At 39.7% G+C, this 25,531-nt stretch overlaps 1 protein-coding gene across 5 annotated transcripts; it reads right to left on the bottom strand.

The window, feature by feature from the left end:
• On the bottom strand, positions 1 to 25,531 carry LOC132275864 (uncharacterized). 5 transcript variants are annotated; one of them, XR_009470775.1, is made up of 5 exons: positions 24,789 to 25,529; positions 2,281 to 2,420; positions 1,590 to 2,176; positions 1,275 to 1,444; positions 1 to 538 (listed from the first exon to the last, which is right to left on the bottom strand). XR_009470775.1 is itself a non-coding variant. In XM_059777032.1 (5 exons), the coding sequence occupies exons 2-5, from the start codon at positions 2,404 to 2,406 to the stop codon at positions 532 to 534; spliced, it is 948 nt and encodes a 315-aa protein (XP_059633015.1). In that variant the 5' UTR covers positions 2,407 to 2,420; positions 24,789 to 25,531; the 3' UTR covers positions 1 to 531. The 5 variants fall into 5 exon arrangements, 4 of the variants coding, with proteins under 4 accessions (XP_059633015.1, XP_059633014.1, XP_059633017.1 ...); XM_059777032.1 differs by having other exon boundaries at positions 1,275 to 1,502; positions 24,789 to 25,531; XM_059777031.1 differs by having other exon boundaries at positions 1,280 to 1,502; positions 24,789 to 25,531.

Raw genomic sequence — 25,531 nt, 5'->3', positions numbered from 1 at the left:
TATCCAAACATATATAATCATTTCATTCGATGATGATAAGATACAAACAAATAATTAGCCGATTATTCATGCTGGATGCACCTAATATGATAAATTTACATTGGGACGTTCCACATTTAAGTTTTATGGAACGAGAATTATTACTTTCAAAATGGATACAGAACTGATGCTAATTGCCAATAATGAAATAAAGACAACCTCGTTGTTTGTGGATACCAGTAATAAAAATTGGAGAAAACATTCCTAAAGTTTTGGAAACCCAACCGACTTTTCAAGAAACTTTGAGGAGACCACTTTTTGTCACTGCATTTTTAAAATATTACATACTTGAAAGTGATCATGATTGTCAGGATCCAACTCTTAAAAACGTTTGTACTATTGGCCCAATTCTTGCAATCCTCATGGTCAAGAGCGTCACATTCCAGTTTTCCAAATAATTAAGAAGGCATTTTGTAGGGCTAAAATCTTTTTTGCAATATGATTTCCAGCACGATACATACCAGTCCACTGACAGCAAATACCATGGTGCCCCTAAAACCTGGAAGAACAAAATTGAATCATCAATTCCAACACAATTACGCAACTCTTGAGAGAGAGGGAAAAAAAAAAATTGAGAAAAGGAATATTAAAGTGATAAAAATGAGCACAAATGGCATAACACTGGTAGAAGTTTTAAACTAAATTGGTTAAAAGCATAAAGTGACAAATAAATAACATAAATTGATTTAAGTTAAAGTTACATAGTAAGCAAACATGTACAATATCAGATTATATGCATCCCTTGCTAAAAACTGGTTTTGTGACGACACCAGTTGCTTTAATAAGTAGTGAACTTAATAGGAAAATCAAATATAGTGCGGGCACAAACTGGAGTAGAACAATCAGTGAAAGGGCATTGTTATTGTGATCAGCTCATAAGCTACTCGCTGCTAGCATGATGAACCAGATAACAATCTGCAGAAAATATATTCAGCTAACAATTCTTTTCTCCTAGATAACTTTATACGGAGTAATTTACTAGAATAAAGGTAAAGAAAATTGTATTAGTAAAAATAGGCTTATAGGAGCAGAAATAAGTGTGATTGTCATGATGGAGTCTAGAATATATAGAAAACACAAACTTACTAGGATTACTTTAATACTGATGAAATAGAGAAATTTAAATTTCCCCTTATTATTTATTTTTGTTTCTAATGCCGGGTGAGCAACACAAGATCACAGTAATTACTTTCTCATTTCAGGAATTTAAAATACTATAAGAAAAGTAAAAGTACCAGACTTCAAATTCCTCATCAGACGATTCTTTCGGGATGATCTCATATCGTGGAATATTCAATCGATCATGCCTGACTTCTGTTTCAAAACCTCTATCGCCCAAGGGAAAACTCTCTCCCACGGTCAGATGCGAAGCTATATACGCAACTCTATTAGCTACCGTGTTTCCCTGAGAATATTGAAATGATATTTCATATTTATCAAATTCTAACGAACCAAAAATTTTGCTGCATCACAATAGTTTTATATCAATATAATTGGAAACTTGAATATAAATTTTAAGAATAAACTCGAACTTTATACAAAAAACTTACTGATAAAGTCCAAGACATTCAATTGGTATATCGTTCTCACGATTTAGCACCTTGACAATTTTTTTATGGTTAATCTCCAATAATATATCCTTTGCTTCCAATCTCCTTTTAAGAATTTCATCTATCCCATGAAGCACTCCAAGTAACAATACTTCATCTCTAGATGTTGCATCAGGAAATGGCTTATAGAAAATTTCCAAAATCCTTCCCCTACAATCTCTTAATACTTCTCCACAACAAGCTTCCTTGGTCCCACCAAGATTTTTCTTAAAAAACACAGAAACATTTAACTTGTACTGTCCATCGAATGGTGCTCTCCAAGAACAGAGTACTGAGTATTTTAATAGTGTCATTGGAGAACTCTCCAAAACATAAATTTGCTGCTTAAACAGGTAATTATAAATCCTTTTTTTGTACTTTTTAGGAATCCAGAGTACCAACCACATGAAGTCATTTATCGAGATATATCTGGTCTTGGAAACCCCAGCCACATGCCAATCAGTGTTGCCCTTTTTGAACAACCCATAATTTTCTAATATAATGTTGTGCTTCTGTTCGAAAAAAAGTTGTTGGGGTCCACAAAAAACCTGTTGTTTAAAGATCAAACAATATAATTGTTAAAAAAAATTTGAATTAGATAAAAAATAAAATTAAAAATTAAAAATTAAAGTTATGTATATATTGAACTTACGACTAAATTGGGGATGCAATTGTGGATGCTTTTAAAATTTCCTTCGTTGATAAAAGATACAGAACTTGCAATAAAATTGTCAATGTTTGGAAAATTTCCTTCCTTGATGTAAATGGCACGCACCATTCGATGAAGGATTCCTAAGGAGGCAAAATATAAAAACAGCATTAAAGGCAAAAATATAGTAACAAATAACAACGAAAAGATAAACATTTTAATCACATGAAGCCAGAATCTTTCTTGATTGTTTTTAAGAATCAGGTACAAAAATAGAAATGACAATCCTGGAAGTAAATTCACGAATTAGACGTGTACGTACGATGCTTTGGGAAATGCTCCCGCTTGAAATTGAAGTTTGAAAGATACGGTTTTCACTATTAACCCAAATGAAACGATTTTATATGTTTAGCCCTTTAATTCATTTATTTATTTATCTATTTTATGTTTCCTGATAACCCAATTATTTTTATTTACATTTCAATTTTAATTCTATATTTTTCTCAAGCACTACATTACTATTAGCAACCGGTGGTCTGAACAAAAAAAAAAAGTTGAGACTACATTACTTCAACTGATGTTGAACAATGTAGACTTGTTAAATTTCCCCCCTCATCTTCAAAGGGTTCACATCAAATACACCATGCCAGAAATAATTAAGAAAATAAATAGGAGTGAGGTAAATAAAAAAATTGCTAAGCATATTATTTCGAATGATATTCAATTCAATGTGGTTCAGACTCGATCTTTTATTGATTTCGTGAAGAGTGTATCTGTATTTGAGTCCTAGAATTTACGTTGTATGACTCAATCATACAAATTACCAACTTACTCAACTTTATGCACGAAGCTAATACCAGATTCTACGATGGAAGTTGAGGCATACGGTGTAAATTTGCATAAAATGGGATTTATTTTATTAATTGTAACATTTTCTTTTATTGTCTTTACAAGTATATGATATAGAAGAAAATATATAAGATGTGTATAGCTTAATTTTTTGTCCCGAATTTTCAGCTCATACGTGTTATACATGTATGTATCCGTATTCGTATTTTTCTTTTCCGTTTATTTGGCCGAATTTTGCAATGTATTAAAAAAATAAATAAATAAAATAAAATAAAATAAAAAGAGTCGAATTATACTCATACATTCCCAAATCATTCTTCTTCTCTTTTTCCTTAGCGTAATTTGCTAACTATGATAATAATAAAATTCCCTAGAAGAGGGAAGTTATAGCTAAACACAATGTAAAAATTCAGATTGAATTAGATATTCGAAACATTTCATGCTGTGAACAACATGCTCTCATTACGGGCTTTTGTCTTCATTTTTTAAAACTAGCAATGACAAGCATGGAATTGATGTTCTGGAACGATAGAAATAAAAGACTGCAATTTGACCTTTGCAACTGGGCATTAGTACTCCAAGTCCAAGGCATGGATTAGAAGTAATGAAACAAAATTCCGTTGATAGATGATGTAATGTTACTTATAAAGACTGAGCATCAGCATTTCAAGATATCTTCAGCAATAGAGAGTTGCATTATATTCTTTGCGCGATAGAGAGGGCAAGGATAAGCGTCGACCTGTCTTTAGCGTGATCTTATGTTTGTGACAAGTCTGTATGAAGAGGAGAAGGTTTTTGGAGGTAGTAAGACTACCGCGCATTCTCACTTTCGGGCTATTGTCGTCAAATGGAGGGCACATCAAAGTGGATGTGGGAGTGCCGAGAGAAGGAAAGAGACTTAATAACTGTGCCTTTTTGGTTTTTTCTATACAGAAGTCGCAAGCCTCGAGAAGACAGAAGAGTGGGCTATGAAGTCTTGAATGGTGATGACTGGGGTGTGTGACTTCATTGCCGGGGACCCAATACTTCTATTCAAGCTACATTCTCGCAATGAGGCAAATAAGGTTTTAAAAAAGGGAAAACCATAATGGGGAGATGCTTTTTTAAATACAGAGTGGGATTCTCTGGCATTATGAGGAAGAGCAAGGAATGGCGAATTCTATTGTATGGTGTGCAGCTCCATCTATGGTGCCATCCACAATTCGTTGCAATTGGGGATCAGTGTGGTGATTTTAAGGGCGTAAAAGCAAATGAAAAGGTAAACATGAAAAGAATAAAATTTTAGGCCTGGACAGAGAGGAGAAACCCGCTTTTGTGATGGCGGGGGACGGGAAGGTGTTTTATCAGGTGGCTGTGTTGGAAGAACCATGTCAGAATTGACTCTGACAGTAGCATCGCTCAGAGATCAACATGAGAAGTTGTTAACTCAAGAGAAGGATCGGTGGTGAGAGAAGGACGAAGCCAAGTGTGCATCGGAAGTATGCCGGAAATTGAAATATGAGAAGTAGAGGTAAAAGGGACAAGAGAGGTTGGGGACAAGGGTCTTTGCAAGCGCCTGAAGCACGTAAAAAGAAGAGGCGAACAAAAGGAGAGGGTCTTCTTAACAACCAAAAAGGGGTGGGAGGCAGCTCGGTTGCAACATGGCATATAGGGGATGGCAATGGGAGAGATGTCACGCGACATGTGCCGCTATTAATGATCCAATCATAAATGCAAGCATTCGGTCTAGGTTTTAAAATTTTGAAAACATAGACCACCACCTCAAACAAGAATGAACCTGCTATTACTGATCCAACCCGAAATAAAAATACTAGGTAGGAGTGACAATAACTGATACGACATGAAATAAATGTGTTTACGTTTGACTAATCGTGCTTGGATTGCAATAGTGTCATCCCATACCATAGTTGTTAAGGGCACACCTAGGCTCTAAAAAAGTCCCAGGCTTGTCGAGGCTCAGCTAGAGAGCCTTGACCTAGTAAAGGCCAAGCCCCTTCAGTCAGGCTCACTGGCATGCACTTTTTAGTATGTCCCAGGCTAAAAAAAAAAGTGTCTTTCAATTTTTGGGTAAATTCCACTTACCTCTCTTGATTCCCCCTGCCGTTGGGACACCTGACAGAGATGAACAGAATATTTTAAGGTAAGTGAAATTTGTTCTCTATTTTTCAATAATTTATTCATATCATTTTTCTTTTATCAAATGACTACTAAATTAGAATGTCACTATGGGCGATTTCACCCCACTAGGGGCGATTTCAAGGCGATCGTGATTTTGTTTTTCAGTTTCAGTTTGCGATGAAATCTTTTTTAGAAATTGCAAGGATTCCAAGAATTTCACTGAGAAGGGATGTAAAGTCAGCAGTTCCACATCGAGGGCCGTCTTTGTACATCGACGAGGAGCCCGTCGGAGGGAGGAAATCAGTTCTCTCACCTTGCTTGGTCGGTCGTTTTGACAAGGAAGTTGGGGGATGTGATCGGGTGGAGGAAGGGGCGGTGTGAGCATGGAATACGTCCTGTGGAGTGGGGGTTACTCCCTTATCCGATTCGTTGCTCCTATTCAGGTTTCCTTCTCAGGCAAAAGCTCAACGTGTGTTGAAGGAAGGCCGGCGTCAATGCGGATCTGCAACCTTGTGGATCGATGTGTGGTCTTTTAGGGTTGGTTGTTGCGGCGTCCTTAGAGACAAAGGTCTCAAACAGATCCGGATGTTTGGACTGCCCCTTCACCTATGGTGTCATGCTTTATTTGTTGAAGTAGGGGAGTTGTGCGGCGGATTTATGGGAGTTGTTGCAGATGAAACAAGGGACGCCGAAAGCGTTCGGATTACAGTGAGAATAGGATCGACCTGTCCGCAATTCGTGTTTATTAATGATGACACCTTCTGTTACAAGGTGGCGATCTGGGAAGAAGTCGCGCCGGAGTTGGTTCCCTAGACAGAGACTCTTGAATGCAGTGACGGGTCTCATCTTATGACTGAGGAAGGATGGAATTCGCTTCTTAACAAAGGGAAAGAAGCGGTGCAACAGGTCCAACAATGGCTGAAAGATAGAGAACTTCAAAAAATTTGTGCGAGGAATCAAGTAGCCGAGACGCGCCGGTTAAGCGCGTTGCAGCTGACAAGAATAAAATTACACGTGGCGCTCGTAGAGGCTCACTTCCAGATTCGTCCCTATCCTTATCTACAAGGGTTGGCGAAGAGGTTGGGTAGGGCCGCACAAATTGGCCTAAGGTTGATTTAGGTTGGAGGGGTTCAGGGAAAGCTAAAGTGTTAAGTTTTGGGTCTGGGAGGAATGGGCTCAAGTTCAAGCCTGACTTTGGGCCTAAGACAGCCCACACTAAAAGACGGGTATTTAGAGGACCCAACTCACTTTCTGTTTCCTTTCTCAACGAACCAGATCCATCTAAAAGACAAGCCCAGGTTCAAGCTCAAATCCAAAACCAAACTCTCTCCTCTTCTTCATTTCAGCGTCGGACTGAGAAAGAAAAGTGGAGACTGCCGGTTGCTTCAGCTAGTCGCCAAGGCACTCGATGGACTCGTACTGAAAAACATAAATGGGTAGCATGCTCTCCTTCTCCTTCTCCTTATCCTTCTCCAGGTTTGACCTCTGTTTCTCATTCTAAGAGCTCATTTTCTACCCCTACTTGTGAGGTGATGGGAAATGGTGGCGGTGGTGTGGAGTATCGTTTGGATCATAAGAGGGGTTTTTCTGAGGCCATTGTTCCACGGGCTAAAGAGTCATTGTCTTCAATGATCACGTCCGGAAGTGTTAGTTGTTCCAACGGGGTCATAGTATGTGTAGGACGGGACCTTCATTTCAAGCTGACAGATGATTTAGCCATGACTTTACTTAACGAACTTAAGCTCTTTGTTGCTCTAAAAGGCTTAAATGGTTTACCCTCCGTGACTGGGACGAATTACACCCATGATTTGATGACAAATTTTACGGATGACCATGGAACAGAGCTGAATCTGCAATTAAACTTGTATCAGAACAGTGTTGAAAGCAAAGGGGAGGAGTTTGAAGATCAGTTTTCTTCTCAACAGATCTGTCCTCTTGCCTGGGATATTGATCAATCTGACGTGGACATTATGGAACCCTTAGCAACTGTGCACCCTGATTGCCTAGAGACGACAAACGATTTGGGTATGGACTAGGTGTTTGATAATATTGGCGAGGTCAGTGAAGCTTTGGGTGTCTCCTCGGAAGGTGATGATGACCGAACACAATCCATTCTTCATGTTATTGTGGCAGGAAATAACCATACAGAGACCTTTAAAAGCACAAAAGTTGATAAAAATAGGAAACATGCACATCGGAAAGGAGATCAGGAGGTTAAGAACCTTATTTCCAATGTCAATTACGAAGGGAAGGATGGAGTGAATAAAGAAAGGGGAAGGACCAGGAGTGGGAAGCAGGGAGGAAGGGCATTGATTATTTTTGGTTCTCAATGAAGATACGAATTATTACATGGAACGTCCGTGGATTAAATGATCCGGACAAAAGAAGGGTGGTTAAAGTTGCTGTGAGGAAGTGGAATGCCCATGTTATATGTTCGCAAGAAACCAAGTTGGCTTCTATCACTGATGATGTGGTTAGAAGCCTTTGGGGAAGTAGGTTCTTGGATTGGGAAGCATTGAACGCCTCCAGCACATCGGGCGGCATTCTTATTATGTGGGATCGCAAATGGATGTCCGGAACGAATTTCTGGAAAGGGCTATTTTCTTCGTCATGAGTGTTTCAGATGGAAGACGATACTTTCAGTTGGGTCTTTTCTGGAGTTTATAGACCCGTTATTGATTGTGAAAGACCTGTTTTTCGGCAAGAACTCGTTGCCTTGGTGCTTAGGCGGGGACTTCAATTCTGTTCGATCTCCATTTGAGAGATCCACAGGGGGGAGGTGGTCTCCGGAGATGACCCAGTTCTCTGACTTTATTGATGGTCACCTTCTTATTGATTTGCCATTGGAAGGGGCAACTTTCACTTGGTCAAGCGGCAGAGACCCAGTTACTCTATCAAGGCTAGATAGATTCCTGAATTTTGGAGATTGGGAGGAGAAGTTCCCGGATGTCACTCAGGCAGCTTTGGTTAGAGTCACGTCTGATCACGAGCCCTTAGTCCTTGATTGTGGAGGTATGACATCTAGACGCACACCATTTCGCTTCGAAAATATGTGGTTGAGAGCTGAGGACTTCCAAGGGAAGGTCCAGTCCTGGTGGGGGGAAGCAACGTTTACAGGCTCTACCAGTTATGTGCTTGCTAAGAAGTTTCAGATTCTCAAATATGAGCTTAAGAAGTGGAACAAAGAGGTGTTTGGGAATCTTGAATGGAAGAAAAATAGAGTCCTGGCTTATATTGCTGAACTTGATCGTCTTGATGAGCTAGGGCAAGGCTCAGAGTCTCTGCGCTCTAAAAGAGCATCTTGTCTGGCGACTTTTGCTGAGATTGCTACTATGGAGGAGATTTCGTGGCGTCATAAATCTCGAGCTCTGTGGCTCAAAGAAGGCGACCGCAATACTAAATTCTTTCACAGGCTTACTAACGCTCATAGAAGATACAATAACATTGGGCACATTCATGTGAATGGATCAGAATTGTGGAAAGAAGATGAGGTGCATGGGGGAATTGTTTCTTTTTATCAGCAGCTCTATACCGAGACTTTGGGATGGAGACCCAAATTTGACGGTTTGCATTTCGATGCTATTTCTATGCTGGATAGTGATAGGCTTGACGTTCCGTTCTCTGAAGAGGAAGTTCTTAAGGCGTTATCCAATTGTAATGGTGATAAAGCTCTAGGGCCAGACGGATTCACTATGCGGTTTCTTAAGGAGAGTAGAGAGGTGGTGCGCAATGAGGTAATGGACAGTGTTATTAAAGGCACGCCTAGGCACGCGCCTAGGCACTAGGCACCTACAGGCGCACTCATAATAGCCTAGGCGCAGCGACCTTCATTAGGCGCGCGCCTGGGACGCGCTTGATGCTTTTATTCAGGAGCGCCTAGGCGCGCCTGATTACTTATCCATGTGTTATTCAGCTTTTTCCATGTGTTGTTCACTTTTCCATGTGCTGTTCAGCTTTTTCCATGTGCTGTAAATTTGTCTTCTTGTGCAATAAAAGAATAAAATAAAGAAAAGAAATGCAATGATCAAAAAAAATGGATACAACATAGAAACGTGAGAGAGTGGAACAAATAAAGAAAGACCAAAAAGAGAAAGAAATAAAGGGGAGTAGTTTATTGCAATGAACTTTGTCTTCTTGTGCAATAAAAGAATAAAATAAATTTACCATTCCTGCTTTTTTTTTTTTTTCCTTTTTCTTTTTCTGTTCTGTTTTTTTCTTCTTCCTTTGAGATTGTTTAAGATTGTTTGGTTTTATCACTCAAAACTGAAACTAAATACCTTCTATTTGCAGTTTTTCTTAATGGAGCTTTATTGTTTTAATTGGGCTATTTTGCTGGTTGCTTTATTGGTTTAATTGTGATATATTTAGTATTTTTATTACTGGATGTTTATTGTTTAATTGTGTTCTTTTTGCTAAGAATTATTGTTTTAAATTTTTACTTGTGCGCCTCACATCACTCGGGCGTGCACCTCGCCGTGCACCTCGCGCCTAGGCTCCAATGCCTTTAATAACTATGGTAATGGGCACGTTTCAGGATTTTCATTCTCATGGCACATTTGAAAAATCATTGAATGCATCTTTCATTGCTCTTATTCCTAAGAAGGGCGACGCCTCTGACATTAAGGTCTTCCGGCCAATCAGTCTAGTGGGATGCATGTATAAGCTTATTGTTGAGGTCCTTGTTCTTACAATGCGAAATGTTTTGGATGGAATTATTTCAGAGTCACAAAATGCTTTTGTTGGTGCAGATTTTAGATTTCGTTATTATCGCAGGAGAATATGTTGACTCTAGGTTGAAGAGTGAAGTTCCTGGTGTCTAATGCAAACTTGATATCGAGAAAGTTTATGATCACGTGACTTGGAAATTTCTTCTTTACTTGCTTCGAAGAATGGGGTTCGGGGATCGATGGATAAAATGGATTGACTATTGCATCTCGTCCGTTATGTTCTCTGTGCTTGTGAACGGCTTTCCTGCCGTTTTTTTCTCGAGTTCGCGTGGTTTGAGACAAGGAGATCCTTTGTCGTCTTTTCTATTACTTATTGTTATGGAGGGATTGAGCAGATTAATGAAAAAAGCAGAGGATCTGGGTTACATAGGGGGATTCACAGTTGGTAGAGATGTTGCTAATCAGATTGAGATATCCCATTTGTTGTTTGCAGATGATACCTTGGTTTTTTGTGATGCTGATGTTTCCCAACTCAGGTATTTGAGGTGCATTCTTACATGCTTCCAAGCGCTGTCTGGTCTTAAGATTAATGTTGGAACGAGTGTGCTTGTCCCAGTGGGGGATGTTTTTGATATTTCCACCTTAGCTGCAGTTCTTGGGTGTGGAGTGGGTGCTTTTCCACTCCCTTATCTGGGATTACCTTTGAGAGTATCCTCTAGAAGAGTGGGGACCTGGGATCCGATAATTAACACGTATGAAAAAAGATTGACGGGATGGAAAAAACAATATCTTTCGAAAGGGAGGAAGGTCACTCTTATTAAGAGCACCCTCTTGTCCCTTCCCACATATTTTTTATCCTTGTTTCAAATCCCGTGCTCTGCTGCTGAACGGATCGAAAAAATTCAGAGAGATTTTCTTTGGGGTGGAAAAGGAGAGGAGTTTAAGTATCATCTTGTTAATTGGGAGCAAGTTTGCAAACCTTTGAAGTTTGGCGGTTTAGGCATTCGGAAGTTGGTCTCTTTTAATAGAGCCTTATTGGGGAAGTGGTTATGGAGGTTCGATAAAGAGCGTCATCAACAATGGAGAAGAGTTATCTCGTGTCGTTTTGGGGAGGAGAGTGGAGGTTGGTCCTCTCGTCTTGTATCTATCAATGGAGGCGTTGGCGTTTGGAAGTTCATTTGGAAAGGTTGGGATGTGTTTTCCACCCATATTCAGTTCAAGGTTCGTAATGGTACGAATGTTAGATTTTGGGAAGACTTATGGTGTGGTGATTAGTTGTTGTCACTTTCCTTTCCTCGTCTCTTTTGTATAACCGAGAATAAGCATGCTTACGTAATTGACTGTTATCATCTTGATAACAATGGAGTTATGTGGGATGTGCGTTTTAGGCATTCTTTTCAGGATTGGGAGATAGCAGAAGTATGCGTCTTTTTGAACCTATTGTATAGACAAAAGGATGTTGGCAGAGGTTGTGATGACATTTTGTGGACCCCCTCTCTTCATGGTAGATACGGAGTTCGATCCATGTTTTTGTGTTTGTCTAAATTTATTGGACATAATTTCCCATGGAAGTGTATTTGGCGCTCTAAAGCTCCTCTTAGAGTCGCCTTCTTTGTTTGGACTGCTACCTAGGGAAAAATTCTAACATTGGATAATCTGCACAAGAGAGGTAACACCATTGTTAACTGGTGCTGTCTCTGTAAAACTGATGGTGAGTCCGTGGACTATTTTCTTATGCATTGTCCTGTTGCGTCTGATTGTTGGAATCTCATATTCAGTATTTTTGGAGTTCAATGGGTAATGCCTAAGCATTCTTTTCAATTAATGAATGCTTGGAGAAGATGCCCTGCTACTCGTCATGCTCATGATTTTTGGAGGGTCGCCCCACACTGTGTTTGGTGGTGCATTTGGAGGGAGAGAAATAACAGAAATTTTAAAGGAAAGGAATCGTCTTTAGCAAACCTAAAGTCTCATATTCTTCGCTTTCTTTTCTGTTATGTAAGAGGCAGCGCTTGCTCCTCGATTGATGATTTTTTTATTCTCTTGGACTCTATTGGTCCATAGGTTTGACTTCTATTTTTTCGTTTTTGCGAATTAGGGACGCGTTCCCCTTTTGAACGTTTTTCTAATATATTTTTTACTTATCAAAAAAAAAAAAAGAATGTTTGATATCATATCATGATCATATTTTTCAACATTATGAAATATTTGACAAAATCCATAACTTTATAGTTGCATTTAGTGCTTAATTATGAATACTTACGATAATATATGTTTAAAGTAGTGCATAATGAAAATTATAATTATTTCAGATTCATAATCACATTTAATTTGGTTAATACATACGCATATGAAATTATTTATGAGCATTAATTAACCTAATCCTCTCTTAGTTGATATATCAAAATCCCATTTTTAAAGAATTTTTTATTTTTTGGGCACATAGCTCAAATTGTTCTTATTACACATTGATTTTATTGAATTCATCATCAATTGGTGTTGTGCATGTGCAAAAGAGATGAGGAAACGGTGGATCATCTGCTCCTGCATTGCCCTTTGGCTCAGGATTGTTGGGGTTTACTTTTAAGGTTCTTTAGGTCATGCCAAAGTTCCCTAATGCTTTGGTGGAGGCTTGGAGAGGGTGTATAGTGGGGGCCAAGCTCGGGATTATTGGAGGGTTGCGCCCTTATGCGTCTGGTAGTGCTTATGGCTAAAAAGGAATAGAAGATCTTTTGAAGGAAAGAAGACTCCTATAGGGACTCTTAAGTTCTCTATTATTAGCACTCTTTTTTGTTCTCTATTAAATGAGCTCGGGATTATTGGAGGGTTGCACCCTTATGCATCTATGCATCTGGTGGTGCTTATGGCTAGAAAGGAATAGGAGATCTTTTGAACGAAAGGAGACTCCTATAGGGACTCTTTAAGTTCTCTATTATTAGGACTCTTTTGTTAGGTTCTAGGGAGAAATTGTAATTCTATAGAGGAAATTGTTGATATTTTGGGCTCTTTGAGTATTTAGAGGCCCCATTTGGTCTTGTGTTTGCTTTGTGGGATGCATCCCCTTTTGGGCGCTTTAATACAATCTTACTTATCAAAAAAATATACATTTATTGAATTCATATGCAAATAGAAAAGATATATGTATGTTGATTTAACTAATTTATTGAAGGGTTAATTTCACAAACAACCCCTTAGGTTTGGCCAAATATCACTCTCAAACATCTTTCAAAAATAACTATCACTTAGGTCTATTTCTATTTTTCCGTTAAAATCTCCGTTAATAATATAAAAAAGACAACTATACCCCCTTATTTTTTAATCCTATTTATTCCAAAATATACATTATACCTTCAGTTATATAAATAGAAATAGACCTAGTTTAAATATATATATATATATATATATATATATATATATATATATATATATTATAATCGCAAATATATATTGTAGGTGACGACATCTCTGTGCCATCAACGGAGAACGGCTGTAAATTGCAGCGTTGATTTTTTTAACAAACTAACAAATTGGCGGCGGTTAGCAGTGATGGGTGGTGGTGGATATTCACGGTCCCGTGGACGGTGGTGGTTTGGTGGGAGGGACGCCGAACCAAAGATTGCAGGTGGAGTCGATGGTCTTGACGCCTTGGATGGGCTTGGAAATTTTGAATTGGGTAGAGCTTTGGCGTGGAGGATCTGTACCACCAACCATCACCGTTCACAGCGGGTGGAGCTCTTTTGCAACGTATTTGCCAAGGTGCCTTCCAGGCCGGCCGGCATGAACTCTCCGCCGCAACCGTACACGGTGTGGCCACCAAGTCCGACGACGTGGATTTTCAGCCACCCTGGGACCTAGTTTCCGGGGTGCCGCTTCATATGGCAGCGTGTTAGCTCCATCTAGGGTCAAGACGAGTTACCTAACTCGGTGGCAACTCAATCTCCTCATCTTGCTCCTCTTCCTCTTGATCCTCAAACTCCATTAACATTTCTTTCACTAATACAACAACTAATTATATATAATCAATATATATATAGCTAACTGTATGACATATATATTGTCAATTTTTGTGTAATTTGATTTGGGGGTGTTACAATAACAGTTAAAAATAATTAAATACAAATTCAATTCAATACAATTAAAAATAAGTTACAGATTTAATAGGAGTTCCAAAATAATTTATACATTATAATAGGAAACTAAAGATGTGAGGACTGTATATAGTATGAACCCATTATTGAAAAAATAATAATAATAATAAAATAAATAAAGAAAGAAAGAGGGTGTTTTAAAATTAATTATGTGTATGTCCATATCTAAAACTAATTATGTATATATATATATATATATATATATATAGTATAAACCTATTATGGGTTTAAACAAAATGGGTATCTATAGATATATATGTGTGTGTGTGTGTTTAAACAAAATGGGTATGTATATATATGTATGTATATATAGTTTTAGGGATATTTTTGTCTTTTATCATTTTTTAGGCTAAAGAGTTGTTTTGATAAAGTCAAAGGATATTTAAGTCATTTTACATTGTGTCATAACTGTGCAATTAACGATTGGGGCGTGAGTGAAAAACGGAGCAAAAGTTTCCAATATAAGTGATAGTTATTTTCGAAAGATGTTTGAAGGTGATGTTTGGCCAAACCTGAGAGGGTGTCAGTGAAATTAACCCTTTCTTGAATTGATAAGTTGAAAATATTTCTTTCTTTTTTTTTTTCCCCCTAATTGGAACTCACACACACTTGTCTGTTCTGAGACTTGAACCCCTGACCTCCCTTTGAAAAGTAAGAAGCCGATACCGCTAGGCCACTGGTTATTTCTTATTTTAATATTGACAAGTATGTGTTGAATAGTTTAATTAAACTTTATAAACTTATAATGTGTCCCAAAATTCTTAGGGTGTGTAGGGAATCCAACTTTTTATGGTAGTGGGTTTTTAATACTTTCTTATTGCATTGATAATAGTGAATTTCCAAATTTATCATTGTTAAAAGACAAAATAGTACTCCGTAATTAGTGCACTCCTTTAATTAAATCAATGTCAGAAGGATAGTTTGGGAATGTTATAAAAAATAGTACAACCATTTTTGGAATGGGAAATGTATTTTGGGACAATCCAAAATAGAAAAATGGACAAGAATTTTGGGATGGAAGAAGTAACTAATATATATGATGATCAAATACGCACCTTCCTTTGATCAGCCATGCACATATGTTGCACCTTGTGTTTAGGATCCAAAAGACCTTTGGCACCATAGTGCACATTGAACCTTCAACAACTATGACCCGAATTGACATGGTAACTAAATGTGTCATGTTCGTGTTTGACTTGCAAATCCATTTATAACTAACCTGTGTAATTAAACGTGTCGGATAAATATGTTGTGTTCGTGTTAGAAATGACCCATTTAACACAATGTCTCGTGTTCGTGTTAGAAATGGCCCTAATAGTATGGAATACTAATTAAAAATAAAAGTATACATAATCTAGACTACAAAGACGACCAAGAAAAGCGATTAGTTTCTTTAGCAGATTTGTCTATACTATTTATTCTAGTTGTGTTTTTCTTTTTTAATAAATAAAATGTATTAGAAAGCATTCAAACGGAGAACGCATCCCAAAAGATAAACAAGGAACCAAACAAAAACCCTACGGAGCCAAAGAACCCAAAAAGTCCACAATCTCATCTAAAGATATACAATTTATTGTAGCATGGCGCTTTCTCGTGCTTTGTGCTTTCTGGGTTTTGTGCTGTTACCACGTTCTGGAGGAATGAAGTCCTACTCGACAAGGACATTTAATGTAAGAATTTATAGCACACAAGATTTTATTTCGAGGGAGTGGGAGAAGATGATTCTGACGCTATTTAGGTGGCATTGGCTAGACCAGTCTCAGGTCACATCCCTTTGTTGCGGGACTGTGGTGGATTGTGGCAGAAAAAAAAAATAAATAAATAAATAAACACATTCAGATTTGAAAACATGTGGCCTCAGGCGAAGGCTTCAAGGAGATAGTGAAGCATTGGTAAGAAAGGTATGAAGTAGAAGGTAGATAGAGCTTTTTCCTTGTTAGCAAAGTTCACCTTTTAAAAGAGGATGTTCTTTTTTCTCAAAAGTTCAACCAAACACACACACCCACTATATATATTATGCCTCCACTGAGACTTGAACACTCAGCTTTCCCCATTCTGGTTTGGGAAGGAGAGCTTATAGCACCTAGGCTAGTGACCATTCGTAAATATAAGATTTTTTAAATGTGCATGTTAAGAAAGGAATAAGGAGGTGTTTGGGAACCCTAATTGGAGGAAGGACAGAATATTGATAGCAATTGTTGTGTTTGATCGTACAGAGGGAGCGGGGGTTTAGACAAGTTAGTGAGGTGCAGGGGAGAGGAATGCAACCTTAGTGCTCAGGAAGATTGCTATATTATAAGAGATTTCGTGGCGGCAAAAGTCCAAGGATTTTTTGTAAGGACCCGCCCAAAACCAGTGTAGATATTGGCTATTTTGCACACTCTCCCACATCGCTGGAGGGGAGAAGTTCCTGGCATTTATATGTGTCGATACCCCCTAACCATGTAGATGCGTTTTGAGCAAAATCATGAGCACCAAGAGGAGAGTGTGCAAAGCGGACAATATCTACATGGGTTTTAATTAGGTCATGACAAATGGTATCAGAGCCCATCCCCAGCCGAAAATGGGAGAGCGTGCATAAGCGCACGGGTTGGCCAACAATGACGCTAGGTCCTAAGAGGGAGTGATTGTAACTTCCCACATTGTCGTGGGAGCAGAAGTTGTTGATGCTTATATGTGTGGACGCCCTTAACCATGTAAGCGCATTTTGAGCATCGGAGGACAGTGTGAAAAGTAACAATATCTACACAGGTTTTGGGTGGATTGTGACATTTGTGGCTCAAGGAAGGGGATTGAAACACGAAATATTTCATAGGTTTTTTTTTCCCGCATGGTTAAACAACTGAAATGTATGATGAAATAATTACATATTGGGCAGTACAAGCCCAACTAAGTGGAGCAAAAGAAGCCCAATGAAGGGAAACAAGGGACAAGCCCAATCCGAGGGAGTACCCATATTGGAGAAATCCTAGTGAATGTTCTTGTGTGGAGCAAGGAGGATGATGTTAGTACGGAGATTATGTCATTTGAACAGTACTTGCATATGGAGAGCATCAAGCAACAACCACTGCTGGATGGTTTGGAGTTTGATGTGATCTCAGCAGAGGATAGAGAGGAGATACAAAGACCATTCACGGAAAAGGCGATGGTTTGTACCTTGAAGAGTTGTGACAAAGATAAGGCACTGGAAGGTGGTGAGGAAAGAGTTAATGGGGGTGGTCCACTCTTTCCAGGTGGGATGACCGGTATGAGAAATGCATAAACGCCAATTTTCTAACACTTATCCCAAAGAAGGGGGGCGAATGACATCAAGGACATTAGACCAATTAGTTCAATTGGTAGTGTTTACAAACTAATAGCTAAAGTCCTACCCTTGAGGTTAAATAAAGCGGTGAATGATGTAATTGGGAGACCCGGAATGATTTTGTTAGAGGGAGGCAAATATTGGATTCTGCTCTAATTGCCAGCATGTGGCTCCATGCTGAGGAGCAACGTGCCCGTGTGATGTGTAAGCGTGATGTAGAGAAGTCTAAAGATGTAGGACTTTCCTGCTTTGTATGCTAAAGAGGATGGGTTTCAAGGAGAGGTGGAGGAGGTGGATTTATTTTTGCATCTCTATAGTGAGGTTTTCAATTTTGGTGAATGGGGCCCCATTTGGGTTCTTTGGTAGCTCTAGAGGGTTGAGGTAGGGGGTTCCCCTTGTCCCCTTTGTTGTTTATTAATGTGAGGGAGGCATTCAGTAAGCTGACGAGGAGAGCAGTGGATCTGGGCAATATTAGAGGTTTTAGAGTGGGCAGGGATACGTCTTTGCAGTTGGAGATAATCCCATGTTTTGTTTGTTGATGAAATAGTTGTATCTGTGAGGCAGATGAGGCTCAATTCAGGTATCTTCAAGTGCTTTGGTGTGCTTTGTGGTTGTGTCTGGCCTAAAGGTCAATATAGGGAAAAGTGCGTCGGTGCGAAGGTGGGGGAAATGAGACTTTCTGGCTTATATTCTAGGGCGTGCAGTGGGACATTCTGGTCAACGTATTTGGGTTTACCATTGGTAGATCCACTGACAAGGGTGGCTTCGTGGGATCCACTAGTTAGATCGGTTCAAGAGGAAACTTACAAGGTGGAAAAAGCAATATGTATCAAAGGGGGGCGACTTCTACTCTTGAAGAATACCCTTTTGAGTCTTCGAACCTAGTTTCTCTCCCTCTTTTAAACTCCAGCATCGTTGTTCAGAAGATAGAGAGATTCCAAAGGAACTTCTTGCGGGGCAGCAAGGAGGACAAGTTCAAGTATCAACTTTTTAATTGGGAGGAGGCCCATTCAAGTACATGGTCTCGGGATTCAAAGGTTGGACTTGTTCAACAAAACCTTGTTGGGGAAGTTGCTTTGGAGATGCGTGATCAAGTGTTATGGAGGAGGGTCATTAGTTATAATTCAGGAAAGGGAGGGGTGGTTGGTGCTCCTTGGAGGTGCGTGCGCTGGCAGGGGTGGGTGAGGAAGTTATCAGGAAGGGTTGGATGAATTCTCAACACATGTTAGGTTTCGAGTGAATAATGGGAGGAGTATATGGTTTTGGGTAGATGACTGGTGTGGAGAGAGATTATTTTTTTTTTTTGATAAGTAAAACAGAAAGACCAATAAATAAGGTAATCGTGGGTGTCCGGGCCAGCTTGCGCGCACCTCGACTAATCCCATGAGGCCCTAAAGTTAACGATCGGACAAGCCGTAAGCCTCCAATGGCCTTGCGGAGTCTCGAACTAGTGACCATTGGGGAGCAAAACCCAAAGCCTGACTAGCTGAGCTACCCCGCAAGGTTAACTGGTGTGGAGAGAGATTATTACTCGTGGTTTTTCAGAGACTGTTTCGGATTGCAGCACACAGACTTCCTACCATAACCGATTGTTATCGCCTTAAAACAGGAGGCTGATTTGATATATACAATTCATAAGACCATCTCAAGATTGGAAGGTTGAGGACTTTGTTGAGCTATTGGGGCTGTTGTATAATTTGTAGATCGGTGAGGAGGAGAAGGATGAATTTGAGGTCCTCCCTTTTATAAGTGATTAGTGAATGTGGAAGGGCTGCATTTTTTCTTGTAAGGCTATTTGGGCACACAAAAACCCCTTTAGAGGTAGCTGTCTTAGGCAAGGTTGTTAGAATCGGGATTTTACGTACAATCGTTTTGGGCTCCGCAGAATTGGAATCGTAGAATCGGATCGTGAATAGTAAGATTATACCAAACTAATAAAAATACAACTCAAAGTAACTTTCTAAACAAAAACTATCCTTAAACAAATGTCTAAGGAGTATGTTCATAAAAAAATATTCAAACAGATCTTTTAATTTTTAAATTTTAAATTTTCTATTTCCCTTTGTTTTTTTTTTTTGGGGAGGTAAGACAAAATTTATATAAATGCAAATATTACATTGGGCTTCAAAAACCTGAAGTTTGCAAAGCCCGTCAGCCCCAACTATACAATAGAACAAAGAAAAAAGAAAAGAACAAGGCACAAGACCAATCTGGTTGGATAAAACCATAGCAACAGATGAGAGAGAGCAAATTTCCCTGTTCCCCTGTTGCAATTTCCCAAATATCAGTGGCAGCCGGCAGCCCCTCTCGTGTTTCTCAGGTAAGCCCTCTTAATCTCTTGTTCTCTCTCTCTCCTCCTCCTCCTCCGCTTCTTCTTCTTCTTCACCGAAACCCCAGCGACTCTTTTTTTCCTTTTTTTTTTTCCTCAGGCATCTTATCTCTTCGTCGGAGCTGCTTTGTCGACCGCGAAAGAGAAGGAATTGTGGCACTATGCTAATCGATCTAGGGCTTCTTCTTATTCTGACAACTCTTAAACCCAAAACAAGACCACAAACATGGAGTAATTTAGAATCACTGGGATCGTATAGAATCGTACGATCCCACGATTCTACCCACACTCCCAGCGATTCTACACAAGCAACGATTTTTAGGCGATTCGGATCGATTTGGGCGTGTTGGATCGTAAAATCGTGCGATTATACGAGTTAGAAACGCGATTTTAACAACCATGGTCTTAGGGCGGACAACCTTAGAGAGGATTCTGACCATTGATAAACCTCAGGAGAAGGCAGAGTCAGCTTAGCTGATCGTCAATTGGTGTTGTATGTGTAAGATGGATGAGAAGTCGGTGAACAATCTACTCTTGCATTGCCCAGTGACTAGGGACAGATAGGGCTTTATTCTTGCCTGCTTTGGTGTTTCTTTGGTCATGCCTCATTCTACAAACAGCATGCTTACAGCTTGAAGAGAAAGTACAATAGAAGCAAGTTCGAGATGCTTGGAAAATTGCTCCTCTTTGCTCGTGGTCAGGTATTTGGTAGAGAGAGTAATAGGAGATCTCTTGATGGGAAGGAGACTCCTACTTGGGCACTCAAATTCTCTATTCTTTCTATATTCTTATTTTTGTTAGTTGTTATGGTAAACGGTTGAAATTGTAAATTTGTAGAAGATATGATAATTTTAGGGATATTTTGAGGATATAGCATATTGTTTTGGCTGTGAGCTTTCTATTTGGGTTATGCTCCCTTTTCAAGCGCTATTTTATGATATGTTACTTATAAATAATACTCCCTCCGTCCCAATATAAATGTCACTTTTAAAATCAATGGAAGTGTTCTACCAAAGAAAAACAGCCAAGGGAGCACTGTCAGTGTCACTAAGTGGGCTCTCGATTTTTCGCACTTCCTAATTGTTATCCACCATCTCATGAGTTTGTTTTTGAAAACACGAGAGAGAGAGAGAGAGAGAGAGAGAGAAGAAAAGGAGGGGGGGGGGGGGGTGTTGGTGAGGGAGGGTTTCTGAAGTAATTTGTTAACCTTGCATGAAGATCCTGTATGGAAGTGCCCCTAGCTATTTCTACCAAAAGCTCACTCCGGATGCTTCATATTCCACCTATAACAACAGTATTCATTCTAAGGGATGGAGAATACCAGAAATACACAAGAAAGTGGTCTACATGGCACATAATCTTGTTCAATGGAACTGACAAATTAATTGAATAATTACTATGGGGGTCATAATAAAAGGTTCCTGACAAACAATCTAGCCTGATGCTACAATTCCCCTTCCAGAAATGTTGAGCTTAATTGAAATACTGCAAAAATAAACCACCTATTCTGCTATAATCTCCAATATTTAAAAAGAACATGAAGCAAAAACAGAAGTAAGGTAATTGACATGTAAAAATAGGCAGAGACTACAAATCATAGTTTCCTATTACGCCCATGAATCCCACCGCTGGCAAAATTCCATCTTTTGCGAATCAATGTCTCCCAGAAACTAAAGGCTCCCTCACATGGATTAGTCCTTAGAAGCTTTCAGAAGGAGAGGACTCCTCTATTTAATTTACTCTATATGAACATAGGACCTCACTGCAGAAAGAGCCCTCTCTGTCATTGTAACCTTCAATGCCTCTTTCCTTCAGAAAAATGTAAACACAGCATATCATCACCTCTTGACAGGGGCACGCTATAAACCAAGTCTAGTTCAAATGAACAACTTTTCAAATGAGCTTGAGTTTGCAACAATCTCGGAAGGCGATAGAAACGGGCTTGAAATGCCGTTTGGGGAAGATGAGGAGTTGGCGGCTCTAAGAAGCTGTGATGGGGATAAAGCTCCAGGGCCGGAGGGGTTTACTTTAGCTTTCTTTCATCAGAATTAGGAGGTGGTGAAGGCTGAGGTGATGGGGGCATTGGATTCTTTTTTTCTGCATGGTTCTTTTGAGAAGAGCCTCAACGCTTCCTTCATCACTCTTATTCCCAAAGAGGGTGGAGCATGTGAGGCGAAGGAGTTAGTGTTGTTGGGGTGGTGTATAAAATTATTGCAAAAGTCTTCAGTTGTGGAGAGTTCTCAAAGGGGTGATTTCAAACTCCCAGAATGCATTTGGTGGAGGGCGTCAAATTCTGGATTCAATTTTGATTGCTAGTGAATGCATTGAGGCTAGGGAGAGAAGTGGTATTCCGGGGGTTGTTTGCAAGCTGGATATCAAAAAGGCTTATGATCATATTTGCTGGAATTTTTTGATGTACCTGAGGGAGAGAATGGGCTTTGGGCAAAAGTGGAGGTCGTGGATTTTTTTCTGTATTTCGACTGCTCGATTCTCTGTTTTAGTGAATGGATCCCCAGCTGGTTTTTTTGTTAGTTCCCTTGGATTGAGGCAGGGGGACCCTCTTTCCCCATTCTTATTTATTATCGTCATGGAGGCCTTTAGCCATCTGATGGGGAGGGCGGGTGATCTTGGGTTCATTTATGGATTCTCGGTGGGTAAAGCTCCAAATCAGTTGGTCATCTCCCACCTGCTTTTTGTGAATGACACCATTGTCTTTTGTGATGCTATCCACCTTCAGTTGAGGTATTTACGGTGCGTACTGGCCTGCTTCCAAGTTGTTTCAGGGTTGAAGATTAACACTGTGAAAAGCGAGATTGTACCAGTTGGAGAGGTGGATGATATTCATGCCTTGGCATACTCTGGGGTGTGGGGTTGGCTCTTTTCCGATCTCCTACTTGGGACTCCCTTTGGGAGCCTCATCAAGGAGAGTTTCTGTGTGGGATCCGATTGTTGAGCGGTTTGGGAAGAGGCTTGCAAGTTGGAAAAGGCAATACTTGTCCAAAGGGGGGAGGGTTACACTTATGAAAAGCACACTTCAAATCTTCCGACCTACTATATGTCGCTATTTCCGATGCCTAAGACAGTTGTTCGAAGACTTGATAATATTCAAAGGAAGTTTCTGTGGGGGGTGTAGGAGGTGAGTTCAAGTACCACTTGGTTAACTGGGAGAGGGTGTGCTCTCCAATTAATAAAGGGGGTTTGGGGATTCGAAGGCTAGATGTGTTTAATAAGGCATTGTTGGGCAAGTGGTTGTGGAGGTTCGGGAGAGAAAGGTTCAAGCTTTGGAGGCGTGTTATAGCTTGTCATTACGGGGAGGGCGATGAAGGGTGGATTTCTAGGGAGGCTAGGAGCCTAGAACCCTAGCAGGTATGGGCTCTTGGAAACTTATCCGTAAAGGTTGGGATGAATTCTCCAAACGTATTCGGTTCAAAGTTAGAAGCGGAAGTAATGTCAAGTTTTGGGAAAACAAATGGTGTGGGGATTCGGATTTAGCCAGTAGATTCTCTCGCATTTACCGGATTGCTATGGCTAGAGATGCGGTGGTCGCTAACTATTATCGACTCGATAATGGGAAGGTGACTTGGGATGTGTAGTTCCGCAGACAGTTTCACGATTGGGAACTTTTGGAGGTTACAGACTTCCTAGCATTCATCTATAAACAGGTGGTGGTTAGGGTGGGAATGGACGAGATGTTGTGGGTGGGTACCCCGAGAGGAGTGTTCGAGGTCAATTCTTTCTACAAATGCATGTTGGAGCGCCCTGGCCCTATGTTTCCTTGGAAAGCCATTTGGAGGACAAAAGCTCCTCTGAAGGTGGCATTATTCTCGTGGACTGTCACTTTGGGAAGTAGCCTTACTATTGATAACCTTAGAGAAAGAAGTCATATTGTGGTTGACATGTGTTACATGTGCAAGAAGATGGGGGAATTTGTCAACCATCTCCTTATTCATTGCTCAGTAGCTAGGGATGTTTGGGCTATGTTTTGGGTTGCGTTTGGTCTTCCATGGGTGTTCCTAAAATCCACGGTCGACTTGTTAAAGACTTAGAAAGGATGGACAGTGGAAAGTCGAGTCAGAGATGCTTGGAGGGCCACTCCCCTTTGTATTTGGTAAGGTCTGTGGTGCGAAAAAAATAGGAGATTCTTTAAAGGAGAGGAGTCTCCCATTTGGGCTATTAAATACAATATTCTTACTTCTTTATTTTTTTGCGTATATGAGCGGGATTGTAATTCAATGGATAGTCTTTTGAATTTTGTGGATAGCTTAAAGCTATAGAGCCGATTGTGGGTCCGCCGTTGTCTTCTTTGGGATCGCTCCCCTTTTGAGGGCCTTTTATAAAACCTTACTTATCCAAAAAAAGTTCCTTTTGGGATTTGAATATGAAAAAGGAGTTGGAATTGGGATTAGATAGGAATTAAAATGAAATTCCATTTGTATGTTTGGAACAATTGGATTCGAAAGAAAGAAAGAAACTCAGTTTTTAGTTTGGATGTAAGATGGGATTCGAAGTGAAAATATTATTATATATAGATATAAAATTGTAAAATGAGTATATAAAAAAAATGAACTTTAACTTCTCAAAATGTTCTAAACTAGAAATTTGTCTGATTGCTCGTAAATATCTTTAAAATATGTTTTTTAATAATTCTAGAACCAATTTTATAATATAAATAAGAGTAGGCGCAAATTCATTGAGCGTGATATAATAGTTTAGTGTTTAAACTTGAGTGCAGTTGGAAGATGTGATATGGAATGGAATATAGAAATAAAAGAAAAACTACAGGGTAGGAAGACATTAGACATACGGAAAGCACTCAAGAGTCTAGAGATAAATATAAACTAGAGAGTAAGAAGATCTTAGACATTTGTTTCCTTATAGACGGTGTGGGTTTGCATGGATTTGGTGCTTTGGAATTAATTAAAGAAAAATTAGTTCAAAGGATTAAATTTTTCTTCTCCAATCTACCCGGTAGTTGAAATCCCATCAATTGTAGTCCCAAATTGATAAAGCAAATTCTTTTATAAAAATAAAAAATAAAAAAACCTATTAGTTACAAGCACAACTTAAATATCCGATTCTACTAAAGTAATACTTACTTTCAAGCTAAACGCAATGTCCTTGAGCTCCGTTACGATATTTCCCATCTTGTAGAGGCTCTGAGGAAGATCGATGTTGCCGAAGTAACTCATTCGGTACTCCTCCACGGACAGAGGATCATCATCCACCTCTTCCAAGGCATTCAGAGAGTTGTCTGCAACCAGCAGTTTCAGCCCTTGCTTCCGGGTCACCGGCATGTCCATCCTCGCATATTTCTCGTCGTCGTTCAACACCTTGCGGGGGAACGTTGACCCGTCTTTCATAAATCGATTGAATGCTCTGTTTTTCTTACCTTCGGCATGAGGAAGTTGTTTTGAACGTAAGTCCGAATCCGAATTATTAGTTGGAATATCTGATTCGGAATTGGAGTTGATGGGAGCGAATGTGCGGAGGGAACAAACAGCCATTCGAGAGAGGAGCTTCGAGTAGATTGTGTTGAGAGCTCTTAATGCCATTGTTGCATCTAGGGTTTTTCGGTGTGAGAGGGAGTAGCTTAATGCCATTGTTGCATCTAGGGTTTTTCGGTGTGAGAGGGAGTAGCTTAATGCCATTGTTGCATCTAGGGCTTTCGGGTGTGAGAGAAAATGGGTATAGAGCTTTTGTTGCAAGTTTTTGGGTGAGAGAGATGGGAAGGGTGTAGGTTTTTCTTTTCCTTTTTTGGTTGGGGTGGGAGGCATACAAAACTCCAACGCGCCTTGTGACTTACAAACGCCGCCCTTCCTTTCTCCTTTATTTTTCCCTA

This window comes from Cornus florida, unplaced genomic scaffold (genome assembly GCF_030987335.1).
Source record: "Cornus florida cultivar Cherokee Brave unplaced genomic scaffold, ASM3098733v1 CherokeeBrave_3.0.0_Hap2_Chr10, whole genome shotgun sequence".
Lineage (NCBI taxonomy): Eukaryota > Viridiplantae > Streptophyta > Magnoliopsida > Cornales > Cornaceae > Cornus > Cornus florida.
Note: the sequence above shows the minus strand (reverse complement) of the source record. Positions and strands in the feature narration are given on the sequence as shown.